The sequence below is a fragment of the Ascaphus truei genome, chromosome 4, assembly GCF_040206685.1.
Source record: "Ascaphus truei isolate aAscTru1 chromosome 4, aAscTru1.hap1, whole genome shotgun sequence".
Taxonomy (NCBI): Eukaryota; Metazoa; Chordata; class Amphibia; order Anura; family Ascaphidae; genus Ascaphus; species Ascaphus truei.
Window position 1 is genome coordinate 30,707,634 of NC_134486.1, and position 15,814 is coordinate 30,723,447.

The window sequence follows — 15,814 nt, forward strand, 5'->3', positions numbered from 1 at the left end:
AGCCTGGGAATCCATCCTAGACCTAGGACTAAATGAATTTTGGCAGTGGCATGTTAAGTATAGATGAACCCTACCATTTTTAAACTAATCGGATAAGTATTTACATTCTTCAACCTTTTTAACGTCTCCATAGTATAACTAAATGCTTTGTTGGGTTTTTACAATCTGTTTGTGGAGATTATTCCTGTTTTGGCTAAAGGTGGCAGCATAATTAGTTTAAAGAAGTACAATAATTCCCAAAAACTCCATTTGCATTTAATCATGCTTGGATCTTTGGAATCCAACACACACGAAGCTCCGCAATGCAAGCAAAATGTAGTCAATTGCATTACCTTAAATTTTGCTGGGGTTTTTGGTGTCCAATTCCAAAAACCCAAACTCGCTCAGCTCTAGAAATTCTGCAAGTTCTCTTGCAATGCTTGAGGGGACCTGTTTGTTCTTGCGGTATACTTTAGTCATCAATGGTTAGCAACTTTAATTTCTTTATGCATGCTGCATGTAAAAAGATGAGTCTTAAAGGTAGAGTGTCTGTGAACTTTAGTATTGAAGATTGTCTAATATAAATCAATTTGCAATAATATAAATAGATATTGCTGTTTAATCTCGTCTGCACCTCGCCTCTGCATCTCTGTGCTGAATGTCTGTTTTCTGCGCAACTGACTTTCCTCTACATCCGTGTTTCATATTTATTTTGGTTGCGCCAGACTGCAGCCTTTCCTTTTTCTGATTGGTCTCTCGGCCAACCAGATGTCGTATTACCTGATTGGCTGGCTCTGCCAGCCAATCAGTATAAGGTTTAAAAAAATATATATCTACCTCAGACTCTTGGAGTAGTCCGCATCCAAGTGCAGCAATTTGATATGTATATTGAAGCATTTCCATTTGCACACACTACCCAGCTCTTAACAGCTCTACCTGTGCATAATCCCACTTACTACTTCCCCAATGCCAACTCCTCCACATAAAAAGCCGCTTTCGGGAACACACCAACCCTCTCATCCCCCTGTACCTTGTTTCCACTTACCCTTCCTTACAGATTGTAAACTCCTTGGGGCAAGGCCTTCCTTACCTACTGTAAGAATGTTTGTTTATTTTATTGTTTTCATCGTCCAGCCCTATTGGGTTGTGCTACGGAATATGTTGGCGCGTTATAACTAAATGATAATCTGTAGTAAGGGAATTTAAGGACAGGATGAAAGGCAGAAACCACATTAACAGTAGGATGCCTGTAATTGCTTCCAGCCCTCTGATGCAAACCACACTCACAGCAGGTTTCGTAGCAGTAACACTGCCATCTTGTGGGCTGTAAAGACTATGCACTGCAAGTGTTAAACGGAATCTAGTCTCTGCATTCCCATTTGTTTATAAAAATGAAGGAATTTATTACTAAATATTAGCTATTTTAAATCCTAAAGCAGGAAGACGCTTCAGATTAGTGCAGAAATGTGGTGGTTTCATTGTTCCTTTTTGCTGAAGAAAAGTGCAGTTATTCAATAAAATGGTTGTGATTGAAAGCTTTTTCTTTTCTGTAAAACAATCAATGCAACTGGTTTCCTTTAAACCTTTTCACTAACAGATACTGACATTTTCTCTTGTGGCTAACATAAGTGGTTTTATATTCGGTGATATTATGAAATTCATAATCTTATCTGATAGAATTACACTTTTAGCTGTTGGGCTAATAATGGCACTGAAATTACTAACTAGAACTAAAGGACTGCTATAGGTACAAGATTATATAAATGTTTTATTACAAATGACAGTTAAAGATTATAAAGTCTTTCTAATGAATAACCATGTTAATGTTTCTGCTAGCCAAATTCTTTGAAATGCGATAGTGCCTCAATAGGGGAAGGGTTAACTTGCAAGTTAATGATGCTGTGCGAGACAGCCAATAGAACGACATAATTGAGTCTACTTTGCCCCGTCATGCCTCTTATTTCTAGTGTCTTTTTATCCTCCTCCGCCTCTTGTCTCTCTTCCCCAACCCGCTTTTCTTTCCTTTTCCCATGTCATCTTCGTTCCTTTCCCTAATGTGATTCCCCTTATCCATGTGTTGCCTCCAATATCCTCTTCCCGCTTTAATGCTCTTATTTTCCCTAGTGTAATTCTCTAACCTTTGTTTCTCTTTTTTCCCCCCAGCATCTCCCTGTTCCCCCTCTCTCCCCCCCAGTGTCTCTCCTCCCCCCAGTGTCTCTCCTCCCCCCAGTGTCTCTCCTCCTCCCCCAGTGTCTCTCCTCCCCCCCCCCAGTGTCTCTCCTCCTCCCCCCCCCCAGTGTCTCTCCTCCTCCCCCCCCGTGTCTCTCCTCCTCCCCCCCCAGTGTCTCTCCTCCCCCCCCCAGTGTCTCTCCTCCTCCCACCCCAGTGTCTCTCCCCCTCCCCCGTGTCTCTCCCCCTCCCCAGTGTCTCTCCCCCTCCCCCAGTATCTCTCCCCCTCCCCCCGTGTCTCTCCCCCTCAACCCAGTATCTCTCCCCCTCCCCCAGTATCTCTCTCCCTCCCCCAGTATCTCTCCCCCTCCTCCCGTGTCTCTCCCCCTCCCCCCGTGTCTCTCCCCCTCCCCCCGTCTCTCTCCCCCTCCCCCGTCTCTCCCCCTCCCCCCCAGTGTCTCTCCTCCTCCCCCCCAGTGTCTCTCCTCCTCCCCCCCAGTGTCTCTCCTCCTCCCCCCCCAGTGTCTCTCCTCCTCCCCACCAGTGTCTCTCCTCCTCCCCCCCAGTGTCTCTCCTCCTCCCCCCCCAGTGTCTCTCCTCCCCCCCAGTGTGTCTCCTCCTCCCCCCCCAGTGTCTCTCCTCCTCCCCACCAGTGTCTCTCCTCCTCCCCCCCGTGTCTCTCCTCCCCCCCGTGTCTCTCCTCCTCCCCCCCGTGTATCTCCTCCTCCCCCCTTGTCTCTCCTCCCCAGTGTCTCTCCTCCTCCTTCTCCTCCTCCCCCGTGTCTCTCCTCCTCCCCCCCAGTGCCTCTCCTCCCCCCCCAGTGCCTCTCCTCCCCCCCCAGTGTCTCTCCTTCTCCCCCCCCCAGTGTCTCTCCTTCTCCCCCCCAGTGTCTCTCCTTCTCCCCCCCCAGTGTCTCTCCTTCTCCCCCCCAGTGTCTCTCCCCCCCCCCAGTGTCTCCTCCCCCCCCCAGTGTCTCTCCTTCTCCCGCCCCAGTGTCTCTCCTTCTCCCCCCCCCAGTGTCTCTCCTTCTCTCCCCCCCCCCCCAGTGTCTCTCCTCCTCCCCCCAGTGTCTCTTCCCCCCCCCCCCCCCAGTGTCTTTCCTCCCCCCGTGTGTCATAAACACACATAGTAACAGTGAAGTCTATTTTACATGGAGGCACCGTCACTCTGCAGTAGATTTATTATTATGCAGTAGTCATTTCTCTAAGGAAATCACTAAGGAAAAACATCCTATTGTTTTAGAACATTAATGTAATCTTTAAAATAAACTAATTTCCCAAAAAACAAAATTAATGTTGAACGTGTGTGTTGTCACTTAGTCTAAGTCAGGGGTGCTCAACTCCAGCAGGTCAGGTTTTCAGGATATCCCTGCTTCAGCACAGGTGAAGATGAGGGGGGGGGGGGGGGGCGCGTGAGAACTGGAGTTGAGCGCTCCTGCTCTAAGTTATGCACCATACTGATATTCTCCCTAATGGATCTGTCCTAGGACACTGCATTCTTTTATTGGAGGTTAACGAATCAATACTTGCAAAATTAAAGTAATAGAGATAATATGCTGAAATGCTTTATTTTTCTTTCTCTGTAATGTTGATATTTACATTAGCTGTTGTATTGGGTAGAGTGCTGCTAGGGAGGCTTATAGATATAGGAGCATAAATAATTAAATATCTTCAGGAAATGCATGCTGCAGTAAGAATTAAAGCCGCCTTAACATACTGTAAACAATAAGCCGCATGAGAGAAGAGCAACCTGTCTTGCAAGAGACACCTGGGCTGCTGCAAATCATGATTTGTTGAAATTGGTGAATTAGATATTTTCAAAATGGTCATTTTCATGCACTCTGAAGATCCTGCTGAGACTGTTGTGGACTCTTCTTATCACAATGGTACTAATGGGATGTGGAGGTATCTATGTTGTCACAAACGGGATAATGCTCACATATTTGCATGTAAGTATCTGCGCATCTTGTTTCATTACTACTTTTAGATTTTGCAATGCATGTAAGGTAAATACTTCAAAGGCTTTATTTCAGTTCATACTTTGGTGCGCCTGGTTTATTGTTAGAGAGCAGGGAGTATAGTAATAGAGGAACAGTAATCCATAAAATAGACGCTTCAATAGGGTGTGGTCCTTGACAGAAAAACAAACATGTTGATGCTTTAATGTTTTTGGAGAATGTATTAGACTTGATGTGATTACTGTCGGCAAAGAAAATACATGTGCATTTACCAAAAATCTATATCCGTTAGTATTTTGGGTAAAACTTTAGAAATGAAATATTGAACACTCTATCTTCTGAGACTGTACAAACCTATCCATGTATTACAAGACTCTTACAGAGGCTCTGCAAAAGCTCCGTTACATTTGAAAAACATTATTGCTTCTCTTTAAAGATATCTTCCTACTATACGCTTTTTGTCTGACACTTTTTCCTCTCTTTTTTGAATCCATGTTTCGTTATAGTAGTTATGAACGTAACAAGGTTTTTTTCACCCCCTAAGTGGTAATGTATCTTAATACATAGTTATGGGTAATTAAGTCACACTTGGATATTGTTCACCTCTATAATTCGGTTTGCATATTAAACCTATGGGAATTGTTTAATTAGTCAGTAATACGAAGGGGTCCTACACAAGCTGTCACATAGCCCTAGAACAGTGGTGGGCAACATGATACAGTGAAATATTAAATAAATATATTGCACAGGCAGAAGGGATATTGTAGTCACGAGTAGGATTTTCGCCCCCTCTGCTAAGCTGTTCATTGCAGGCAGATGAATACGGTCCTTTTCTTACATTGGGAGCTAGTAATTGGCACAGGAGAAGAGTATTATGTCTGTAAACAGTGTATGGGGTGGGGACAAGCTCAAACCATGTCGGCTGGACCTTTACTTGTGAGAGAGGGGGCTTGCGGAGCAACCAGCAGGGCTGCTTGTTGCCCACCAATGCCCTAGAGAACATAGATGTCCTTGGCCTTTCCAGTTGCAGCTGGCTGTAACTTTTCTTCTAATGAAGTTAAAGATTTACAGTCCCTATCTCATTGATCTAATTGATAACAGGGAAAGCTATTAGTTTGCAATATATGTCCAGGTCTCTTCCCAAGCCATGCTGTGTTGTACACATGTAGCAAGACTTACTGTTTTCCGAAGGATTCACTCTGCTGTGGTCCCATTCGGAAGCAGGGACCTCCTGCATCTGTTGCGTCGGACACTGTCTCCAGCGCCGCAGACTTCTGCTTGTTCTTCTGTAGCGCTGAGGACAGCAAGTCTTGCTACATCTGTACACTCCTTTATATAACATACAAGACACCTGCAAGCTCATATTAAAATGGTTAAAAGCTCACTCCATAGCATCTCCCACTCTCTGGGGAACTTGCTTGCTTGCCGTATGATTGTGACAAATCTAATACAGAGTGCTTTTCCTGGTAATGTACAGGTTAATAAAAGCTTCAATCAGACTTAGAACTATGCAACTAATTTTGACAGATTTATTATAAATCATTCTTCCTGGTAATGCACGGGTTATTAAGAATTTTGATTAGTGTTAGGGACCCTTGAGATGTGGTCTGCCATGTAGTGGCTCAGGGGCTTATAACACTGTTAAACTAAAAGACCATTTTATTTAATAGATATCTATACATATATATTTAGGCACTGTACCGTGTATAAGTTTCACTGGATGTGCACTGAGCTCTGTATGTGTTTCATGTTCTGTCTCTGGTTTTAAACACTCCTTTATATGCCTGCTGCTTGACACACTTTCCCGATGCTTCGAAAACCCTGATAACCTGAATTTTTGGATACATTTACATGCAACAGACGACAGAGAAGCCCAATGCTACATCCAACATGACAGAAACACACAGTAAAATACTTATATATTCTCTTGAAATAGGGTAATTTAGTTTAACCCTTTGGCCAAAGCGTTGTAAGCTTGGGAGCCGCGACAAGGCAGACACCTGTTCGCAAGGCCTAACACTACCAGATAAAATACTAATATACCTCTATTAGGATTAAAATTCTCATTTACCTCTATTAGGAGGGAGAAAGACCACAGTGGGTCTATATCCAGCAGATTGAAAGGACTTGCAAGCTAGGGAAGTGGGGAGGGGTGGGCTTAAAATCTGGGAAGGAGAATATATAAGTATTTTACTATGTGTTTCTGTCATGTTGGATGTAGCATTGGGCTTCTCTGTCTGTTGTATACATATGCCACGCTCAATAGCACTCCATTTTGACACATATATATTTTGTGGGGGCTCGGGGGTTCCCAAAAAGAGCTTGCTGGGGTTCTGTGTTTTTGATTTACATGACCTGTACTACATTTCTCTTATCGTGGGCTAGTTTTTTTATTTTATTTTTTTTTAGCTCAACGGCTTGTGCGTGCTTGACCTTCCAAATTATTTGAGGGGGCTGTAGCCCCATCAGCCAGTTCCCCATGTTGGAGCTATATATCAAAGTTTCTGTTCTGATAAACTGCTGCAAACAGCAGCAGAGTTATCAAATGTGATGGCAAAAAGAAATTGTACTGAAAGCTTAATAGATCAAATTGGCACCTGATTTATCTGATATTTGTATATCCCCAAATCTGATGGGGGACAAAATAAAATCTTCCAGTAGACACACACACAGCCCTACATACATAGGCAGACACATACACACGTGTGTGTGTGTGTGTGTGTGTGTGTGTGTGTGTGTGTGTGTGTGTGTGTGTGTGTATATAATCTATCAGAATAAATGAGTTCTTCAGTATTGGGTGATACCTTTTTTTATTGGACTAACAATTTGTCATAGGACAAGCTTTCGAGAGTTCTCCTCTGGAAAGCTTGTCCTATGACATAAATTGTTAGTCCAATAAAAAAGGTATCACCTAATACTGAAGAACTCATTTATTTATATATATATATATTTATATGGGCACAGCCATAATCCTTCTGTATATGTAAACTTGTAAAGATACGTTTGGTCTGTTTATTTCAATCAGCTGTGCTATGTGGATGGTCTAATTAGTAAACCGCTTGCGTTTTTGAGATCTGATCGCTCGATTTGCTCCAGTCTCTGATATTAGTCCGTATAATAGCCGTTAAAGCATACACTTGTCTCTGAACCAGGTCGTGTGTGTGTGTGTGTGTGTGTGTGTGTGTGTGTGTGTGTGTGTGTGTGTGTACCCCTACAAAGCATTGCAGGCCCCTCTGGCACCTAGGGGGTAAAAGCAGTAATTGGGACACTTGTGCTGCAATAAATGCTGTGAGGCATACCCTTTTTGTGCCCAAACACAGTTACCATGAATCTGTCTGCTTGCCACATAAACTCATTGATCTCAAAGGTCATGTAAATCATACCTAATCTTCACTGCTGCATTCAAACATTGGGGATGTCAATTAACATTTATCCTTCTCAGAAAAGTAAATAAACTAAATGTAATTGTTGACTATCTGCCTTAAGACTGTATAGACTTTTTTTAAATTAAGTCTGCAATATCGCCAGTAATCCATACATCTTCAAATCTCCCAACTTGTATGAGAACACTTCAATTATTTTTTGCTTTTCACCACCTCTCAATGAAATGACCATTGCAACTGCTTATGTAAAACCTTGTTTACCTTGCATTGTAATACATATTGAAAGCAAGACTGACTGCAAGCTGACTGTTTTTCTAAGTTTTTGGCCAAGAATAAGCGGTTTGTTAGCTGATGTCACATTTCCCCACTCTAAGGCTACACTTATAGTGCCGGTGACGTCAGGCTATGGTTGCTGGAAAAATCAAATTGAGATGACTTCCAGCGATTGCGACCAAGCCGTTGCACCATGCATTTGTTTTGACGCGCTGTCGCCGGCACTATAAGCGCAGCCTTAGGGATCAGAGGGTTGGTGGGTAAACACAAAGGGCAGTGGCTTTGACCTAAGGAAGTGTTCCTACTGTATGTTCCGCATCTTTTCTTTGCTGGCAGATGGGCAGTCAGTGACGGCCCTATTCCAAAATGGAGGCTAAGATATATTTATATGACTGATTACAGGGAGATTACATTTACTATAGCTATACATTATCTGGAAACTGATTATGCACATTTATTTGCCAATTGTTTTTGTACTTCTTTTATTTTTTGTGTGCATATTTTAAATGAATGTCATTTTATACCTGTTTCACTTAAATGGGCAATCCCAAGGACCAAAGTGACCTTAAACCTGTGGCATGTTCCATATGTTAAATGTAAGGGAATAACACCATTTTTTATTTATTTATTTTTTTTAAATTGAGGGGAAAAAATAAATGGGAAAGGGATACAGCATAAAAAGGGAGGGAAGGGTAGCATGATCCACTTTATATCGGTACGTTAAAGTTTTCCAGTTATACAATTCGTTACAATACACAAACTGTTTCATATTATCTGTATATACACATGAACTCCAGCACAACATACACATTCTGTTGTATAGCGAGCACTGGGTCATTATGGTCCTCATCTGAGGGCTGGGAGTAAAATTGAATTTATCAAGGGGTCTAAATATACCCAAATATGTCTTTGGTACCATTAAGAATACTGGAGCGTTTTCTCATTAACATAACATTCACTTACTTAAAAATAGTCTCTTTGTGAGGCTTGCGCTTGCCTGCAATGGTTAGTTAGCTATGGTCCATTTAGCGAATATGAGAGACTAGCTGATATACCCGGCGTTGCCCGGGATAGAATTTTCCCGCTCCACCTCTCTCTCTCTGCTCACCCCCTATCTCCGCTCCCCCTCTCTCTCTCTCCCCATTGCTCTCTCTCTCCCCCTTTTCACTCCACCCCCCCACCCCCCATTCACAGCTCTGTTCCCCTCCCCTTCACAGCTCCTGGCCCCCCCTTCACAGCTGTGTTCCCCCCGCGTTGACATGTGCGATTTCCCCTCCCCCTTTCAGAGCTGAAGGTCCCCTCCCCTTAACAGCTCCATTCCCCCCCATTCACAGCTCTGTTTTCCTGCCCTTATCTCAGGCCCCCCCCCTTCATATCTCCAATTCCCCCCCCCCCTCCTCTTCAGAGCTCGGTGAGTGGGTGGGTTAGTGACTGGGTGAGTGGGTTAGTGACTGGGTGGGTTGGGTTATCTCTCACCCCCCTGCATGTCTCCCCCCCCCCTCTGTCCCCCATACCTGCTGCAGAGGGGAGGCAGCGGTGCGGGTGGACGCTGTGATCCGGCGGTGTTGCGGCTGTAGGTGAGGCGGCGGGGCGGGTGGAGGGAGTGATGGTGCGGTGCGGCCGGAGGGGAGGCGGTGGAGTGGGTGGACGGTGTGATCCGGCGGGGATGCGGCTGTAGGTGATGCGGCGGTCCAGGGTGTAGGTTGTGTGGCGGCGGGGTGAAGGAGTGATGGTGCGGCTGGAGGGGGGGTGGCGGTGATGCGGGGGGCCGGCGGCGGCCCGGTGTGAGGCGGCAGTACGGCTGTAGGTGAGACGGGTGGACATTGTGATCCGGCGGGGGTAGGAGTGGAGGCGAGCCGGCAGGCTGGGTGTAGGGTGTGAGGTGTGGCTGTAGGTGTGCGGCTGGGGGTTGAAGCGGCTGGCGGCGCTCGGTAAGGAGTAGAAAATTCTGTGGGTGCACTGCGTGTGTCTCTCGGTCAGAGGGGCACGCTGTGTGAGGAGCCTGTGAAGGTGAGGATGTGTGTGTTTGTAACGTGACCCCACCCCGCCAATCACAGCGTGAGCCGCCGCAACCTCACAAACCCCCACACAACCAAACTTTCAGTTATATATATATATATATATACATACACACACACACACACACACACACACACACACACACACACACACACACACACACACACACACACACACACACACACACACACACACACACACACACACACACACACACACACACACACACACACCCCGGTTTAAGGACACTCACTTTAAGTACACTCGCGAGTAAGTACATATCGCCCAATAGGCAAACTGCATCTCACGCATGCGCCTGTCGTCACGTCCTGAACAGCAATACCAGCTCCCTACCTGTACCGAAGCTGTGCACAAGCGGGGAGACTATAGAGCCTGTTACAAATGCGTTATTTACATCAGTTATGCACGTATGTGATGATTGCAGTACAGTACATGCATCGATAAGTGGGGAAAAGGTAGTGCTTCACTTTAAGTACATTTTCACTTTACATACATGCTTCGGTCCCATTGCGTACGCTAATGCGGGGTATGCCTGTATATATATATATATATATATATATAGATTGGGGATCGGGCATTTTTGGTAGTATGCGGGATGGCCATATTGAAAAGAACAATGCAAGTTTCCTGGAGAATTCTTACTTTTTAATATTTCATAAATCTTGAATAATTGAACCCAGGCCTGTGATCTTATTGAACACGTCCATCATTTATGTAACTGTAGCCCTCTTTCCCCCTGACTTAAAGAGACTACTGGTACTGCGTTTGGCTCACAGAGGGCCTAAGCCTTTGCCCCTGGGAGCCTGGGGTGGTATAATTATCGTCTCGGTGCAGCGCCTCCACCTGTGAGGGATCCCAGCGTAGTGGCAGGAGACCCTCATAGGAACCAATCGTAATAGTAAACACACAGTATATAATAACAACTTTTACTGACAGCGCATATAACATAACACCACCACACCGTCTAGTGAACACCCAGCCCAGTACCGCCAGTGAGTGTCCCAAAGTACATGGGGTGCTAGGCACCAATAACCTGATGTCCCTTTCCCAATGTCCAGGCCCACCCTAAAGTGTAGGGAGTAGCGCTACCCCGTGAGCTGTTGGTGCACTTTGTTGAGGTACCTGCCGAGTACTCCAGTACTCGGTGCGGCCAACTTAGCAATGAGGATCCGTCTTATCCAGCGACGTGGTCCTCCACGATGGCGTCCGCCTCTGCGTTGGATGGACTCCGTTTGGAGGATCCCACCTTTTAAGAGTCTCTGATAACGTTGTGGTGGTCTGATCCCAGACCGCAGGCCGCAATCATTGCGTGGCGTCTCACCAATGATATAACCTGAGTATATGCAGCTACTGGGGAATGTCCCTAGCTATGGGCTTCCCTGTAGCAGCAACAATCTATTGTTGAGTTGGAGCTTAAAGGGGTTCTCTGGCCTAGTCTGAGTGTCACAGGCACTCAGAACCTACCTTTCCCTTCTGCATCCCTGGTCCGACTGCTGCCTCGCGCTGCTAGCGCACCAAATGTAGCGAAATCCCCTCTAGAGATCCTAACAGCCCTATTGGCTAACACTGCCCACTCGATCGGGGTGCCCCAGGGGATCCTGGGATATGTAGTTACGCAGAACTATTTACTTCTGAATATAAATTCACTTTTTAAACCATACATCACTATGTGCGTTGTGCGCCCTGTTCTTTTGTTTTTTGATCCTGGGATATGTAGTTTCCCTGCGGAGCATTAGGCTGCGCTTATAGTGCCTGCGACACGACGTTGCGTCAAAACAAATGCATTGCCGCCGTCGCGTGCGCTTATAGTAAGCGCAGAGCGACAGCTTAGTCGCGATCGCTGGAAGTCATCTCAATTTGATTTTTCCAGCAACCACAGCCTGCTGTCACCGGCACTATAAGCGTAGCCTTACCCAACATGGCCAACGCTGGTCTATGGCACTGCGCATGTGCCAGCTTCCTGCTCACCGCCGATACGTCAGGCACCCTTTATGCGCATGCGCGTCTTGTCATGGCGGCCCCCGCTAGCCGGATGCGCCGCATGACCAACGGAGCGCCCTCTCCCTGCACGCAGCTGCATCAGCCTCCTGTGCCGCGTCCGCCTGTCATCCCGCCGGCACCCGACACCTCTCTATAGCACGCCTGGCAGCCACAACAGCCTTCCCTGCACCCGGTATGGGGGGGACGGGGCACGGGGACACGGCTACATAACATTGTGCCAACCTCCCCGCAATTCCTCCAACAAGTGTTGGAAACTGTAGGAAACATTACATGTAATATTTTTGAGACCAGGTACCATCTAGACGAGATCTCTATTCCTTGATATTTGTACAAGTGAAGTTTTGGACACCATTTTTAAACTATATGTATATAATATGTATGTCCCTATCGCCAAACTGTTCCAGGTAATGAAAGGGTTAAAAGCCGAATCCGTGCTGCTGTTGCCACAGAGGTAGCTCCGCTCTCCCTCTAAAATGTCCTTCGCAGCATCTTCAACAAATAGAGAAAAAACAAAGCGCACCAGATTCCAAAGCAGAAATGTGTAGTATAGGACACACAAACATACATAACTTACTCACATGTAAGTAATTAAAAGCAGGCTCCTCTCAGCACCGAATGAGAGCTGCGCTGACAGACAATCACAGTGTCTCTGGAACTCACAGCCGTGGGTTTCTATTGGTTGGCAGCTCGCAGCACCCGGATGTGAAGAGATGCAAAACCTCAACAGCTAATCAGCCTCTGAGAGTGTCCTGCGTGCAGCCGCCTGCACCAACGCCAAAACGGGGTTAACCTCACTTGTGCCTCCAAACGCTAGATCACTTCCAGCTGTTTAGGGTCAGGGGGTTCCACAGTCAATGTGCTTGATACCGTAATAGTAGTGACGATCTCAACCGGTTTCAGACGAGAAGTGCTTCATCAGATGCGAAACCGGTTGAGGTCGTCACTACTATTACAGTATCAAGCACATGGACTGTGGAACCCCCTGACCCTAAACAGCTGGAAGTGGTCTAGCGTTTAGAGGCACAAGTGAGGTTGACCCCGTTTTGGCGTTGGTGCAGGTGGCTGCACGCAAGACACTCTCAGGCTGATTAGCTGTTGAGCTTTTGCATCTCTTCACATCCGGTGCTGCGAGCTGTCAACCAATAGGAACTCACAGCTGTGAGTTCCAGAGACACTGATCGTCGGTCGGCACAGCTCTCATTCGGTGCTGTGAGGAGCCTACTTTTAATTACTTACATGTGAGTAAGTTATGTGTGTTGTGTGTCCTCTAATACACATTTCTGCCTTTGAATCTGGTTCTCTCTCTTACTTCTCTCTCTTGCTCTTTTTTTCTCTTGCTCTTTTTCTCTCTCGCTCTTTTTCTCTCTTGCTCTTTTTCTCTCTTGCTCTTTTTCTCTCTCGCTCTTTTTCTCTCTCGCTCTTTTTCTCTCTCGCTCTCTCTCTTTTTCTCTCTCTTTCTCTCTCTCTCTCTCTCTCTCTCTCTCTCTCTCTCTCTCTCTCTCTCTCTCTCTCTCTCTCTCTCTCTCTCTCTGTGTCTCTCTGTCTCTCTGTCTGTCTCTCTCTCTCTGTCTCTCTCTGTCTCCGTCTCTCTCTCTCTCTCTCTCTCTCTCTCTCCTTTTTTTCTCTGTCTGTCTCTGTCTGTCTCTTTTTTTCTCTCTCGCTCTTTGTTTTTTTTTCTCTCTTTGTTTTTCTCTCTCGCTCTTTCTCTCTCGCTTTCTCTCTTTTCTCTCTCTCTTTGTCTGTCTGTCTCTCGCTCTTTCTCTGTCTCTTTTTTTTCTCTCTCTTTTGTTTTGTTTTTTTGAATGATCTTTATCAAATCTTTTGATATGACTGTAAGCTATTGAATGTGCATGACATCTCCTTGTATAATCTGTTTTGTTTGGCTAATGATGACCAAATTATTAGTTTAACAAGATAATGGGACAGAACAAAAATGATTAGATAACATTTGAAATGAATGGTCCCGAAATGAATAAAAACCTTTTTACAAAGACGCAAATAATGGAAACATTTACATTGAGGGGGAGGAGGATCAAATCTTTACAGAAGCCAATTGCAATGATAGTGTTTGGGGAAAAAATGTTGCCCATTTTAAACAAACGAATTATGATATTTGGCGCGTTAAGCTTTTTGCTGCTGGAATGCCTAACGATGCCTTGTAAACATAAGGGATAAGGTCTTGTAGTTAGATCATTTACAACTGTTTTATTTTTTTTTATATTGCATCATTCCTGGAATTTCAGTTCTCAATATTTTCCTTTCCCTTTTTATTCCCAGTGTTTTTTTTAGGTGAGTTATTCTACTTATCTGTTGGCATCAGTGTTCCATAAAAGCGTGTCCATTGATTGTGTAAGGTCAATAACCTGTAGTTGTCATGGATTTCTGGTTTGATTACCTATTCAAATGTTTGTTTACTAGCTTCATTGTGTGTAAAATCTACGTTTGTACTTTTAATCTGTTTTTTGTTACTGGTGTTTTTGTTTGTTCTACAAGTCGGGGGGGGGGGGGGGGGGGGGAATATTTGCTCTATTTGGTTAAACTATAACAGGAGGTATATTTTCATATCTATGTTTTGATCCATTTATAGGTCCAACATTGTCTCGACAGAATTCACATATACCCATTCAAGTGCCAAATGGCCCATCACAGGAAGAATTGGAGATGCAGCGAAGGTATGCTTCAAAAGTTCATGTAATAATCTATCATCTTTGTTTCGTTCCTAGTATGTGAGCATTCATGCTACAGAAGCTATAGGTTCAGTGCAAATTCAATGTTAACATACATTTTTCACAGTTGTAACTTTAAGACAAATGTTAAACTTATGGGGGGGAAGGGCTTTTAAAAAATTTTTTTTTTTTTTTTTTTTAATTGTGTTTCTTGCGTAGTATAAACATTCAGATTCAAAATATTTGATTAGTCCATATTCTAGTTTATTAAGCACCAACATACTCCCCAAGCGAGTTACAACGGGGAATAGAATTGCATAAATGACATCAAAAGGTAATGAGAGTTTACAATCTACATTAAACCTTAAGGCAGACTTTCATTCAAATGACATTTCTGGTTTTAGTTGTGTAGTGTTAGATAATACTGCATGTATTTCGCTCTCTGGCCTTTGTAATTACTTTTTAATGTATGAAGCTTCCTTGGGGTGCTGTAGCAACTATTTAGGAAGCCACAGCACTAAGGCCTCGGTCCCGCTGCGCTCGTTGGCGCGGGCGGCGGGTCGCGAGTTCCCCACCAGCAGGGGAATCCTCGCGAGCCGGTCCCGGTCCCCCCTGGCTGCACAGAGCACTACACGCTGTAGCGCGTCAGCCGCTGGAGACACCAGAGAATGGTGTTTTCTAGCTTTGACGCGTGACGTGTGTGGCTGTGAGCCAATGGGGAGGGGAGGCTGCGGGAGGAGGAGAGGCTTCGGGGAGCGGGGAGGAGTGTGGAGTGAAAGCAGGTGAGTGCCTTTCTCTGTGTGTGTGTCTGAGTGCGTGCGTGCCTGTCTGTGTGTGTATGTGTCTGAGTGCGTGAGTGCCTGTCTGTGTCTGTGTGTGTGTGTGCCCGAGTGCCTGCCTCTGTCTGTGTGTGTGTGTGTGTATGAGTGCGTGAGTGCCTGCCTGTGTGTGTGTGTGCGCGTGTGTGCGTGTGCGCGTGTATGAATGAGTGCCTGCGTGTGTGTGTTTAAACTTACCTTCCAGCTCCAGCCCGAGTCCGTGGAGGGAGGGGGGGGGGAGAGTAGCGGGTCCCTCCGCTCAAGCCACGCCCCCCCTCCCTGTCAAACCTCCCACCTCCCGCCCACCTCCCGATCAAACCTCCCACCTCCCGCCCACCTCCCGATCAAACCTCCCACCTCCCGCCCACCTCCAGCTCCGGCTCCCGCTCCCTACAGACCGCAGATCGCGGTCTGTGTATCTCAGCGCACCGCCTGTCAGCAGCGCAGGTGCGCTGACTCTGGGAGCGGGGCCTTAGCCTTACTCTCTTGAAATAGGCGGCCATATTGTGCGCTCTGGGAAGCAGGAT

The 15,814-nt window shown here is 45.8% G+C and overlaps 1 protein-coding gene across 4 annotated transcripts in view; it reads left to right on the top strand.

Moving 5' to 3' along the window:
* ENAH (ENAH actin regulator) overlaps window positions 1–15,814 on the top strand; it is a 110,943-nt gene that overhangs the window by 68,445 nt on the left and 26,684 nt on the right. For all 4 annotated transcript variants that reach the window (XM_075595500.1, XM_075595501.1, XM_075595503.1 and 1 more), the window contains one exon: window positions 14,391–14,475. In XM_075595500.1, coding sequence (XP_075451615.1) covers window positions 14,391–14,475 — 85 coding nt within the window. The remainder of the gene's footprint in view (window positions 1–14,390; window positions 14,476–15,814) is intronic.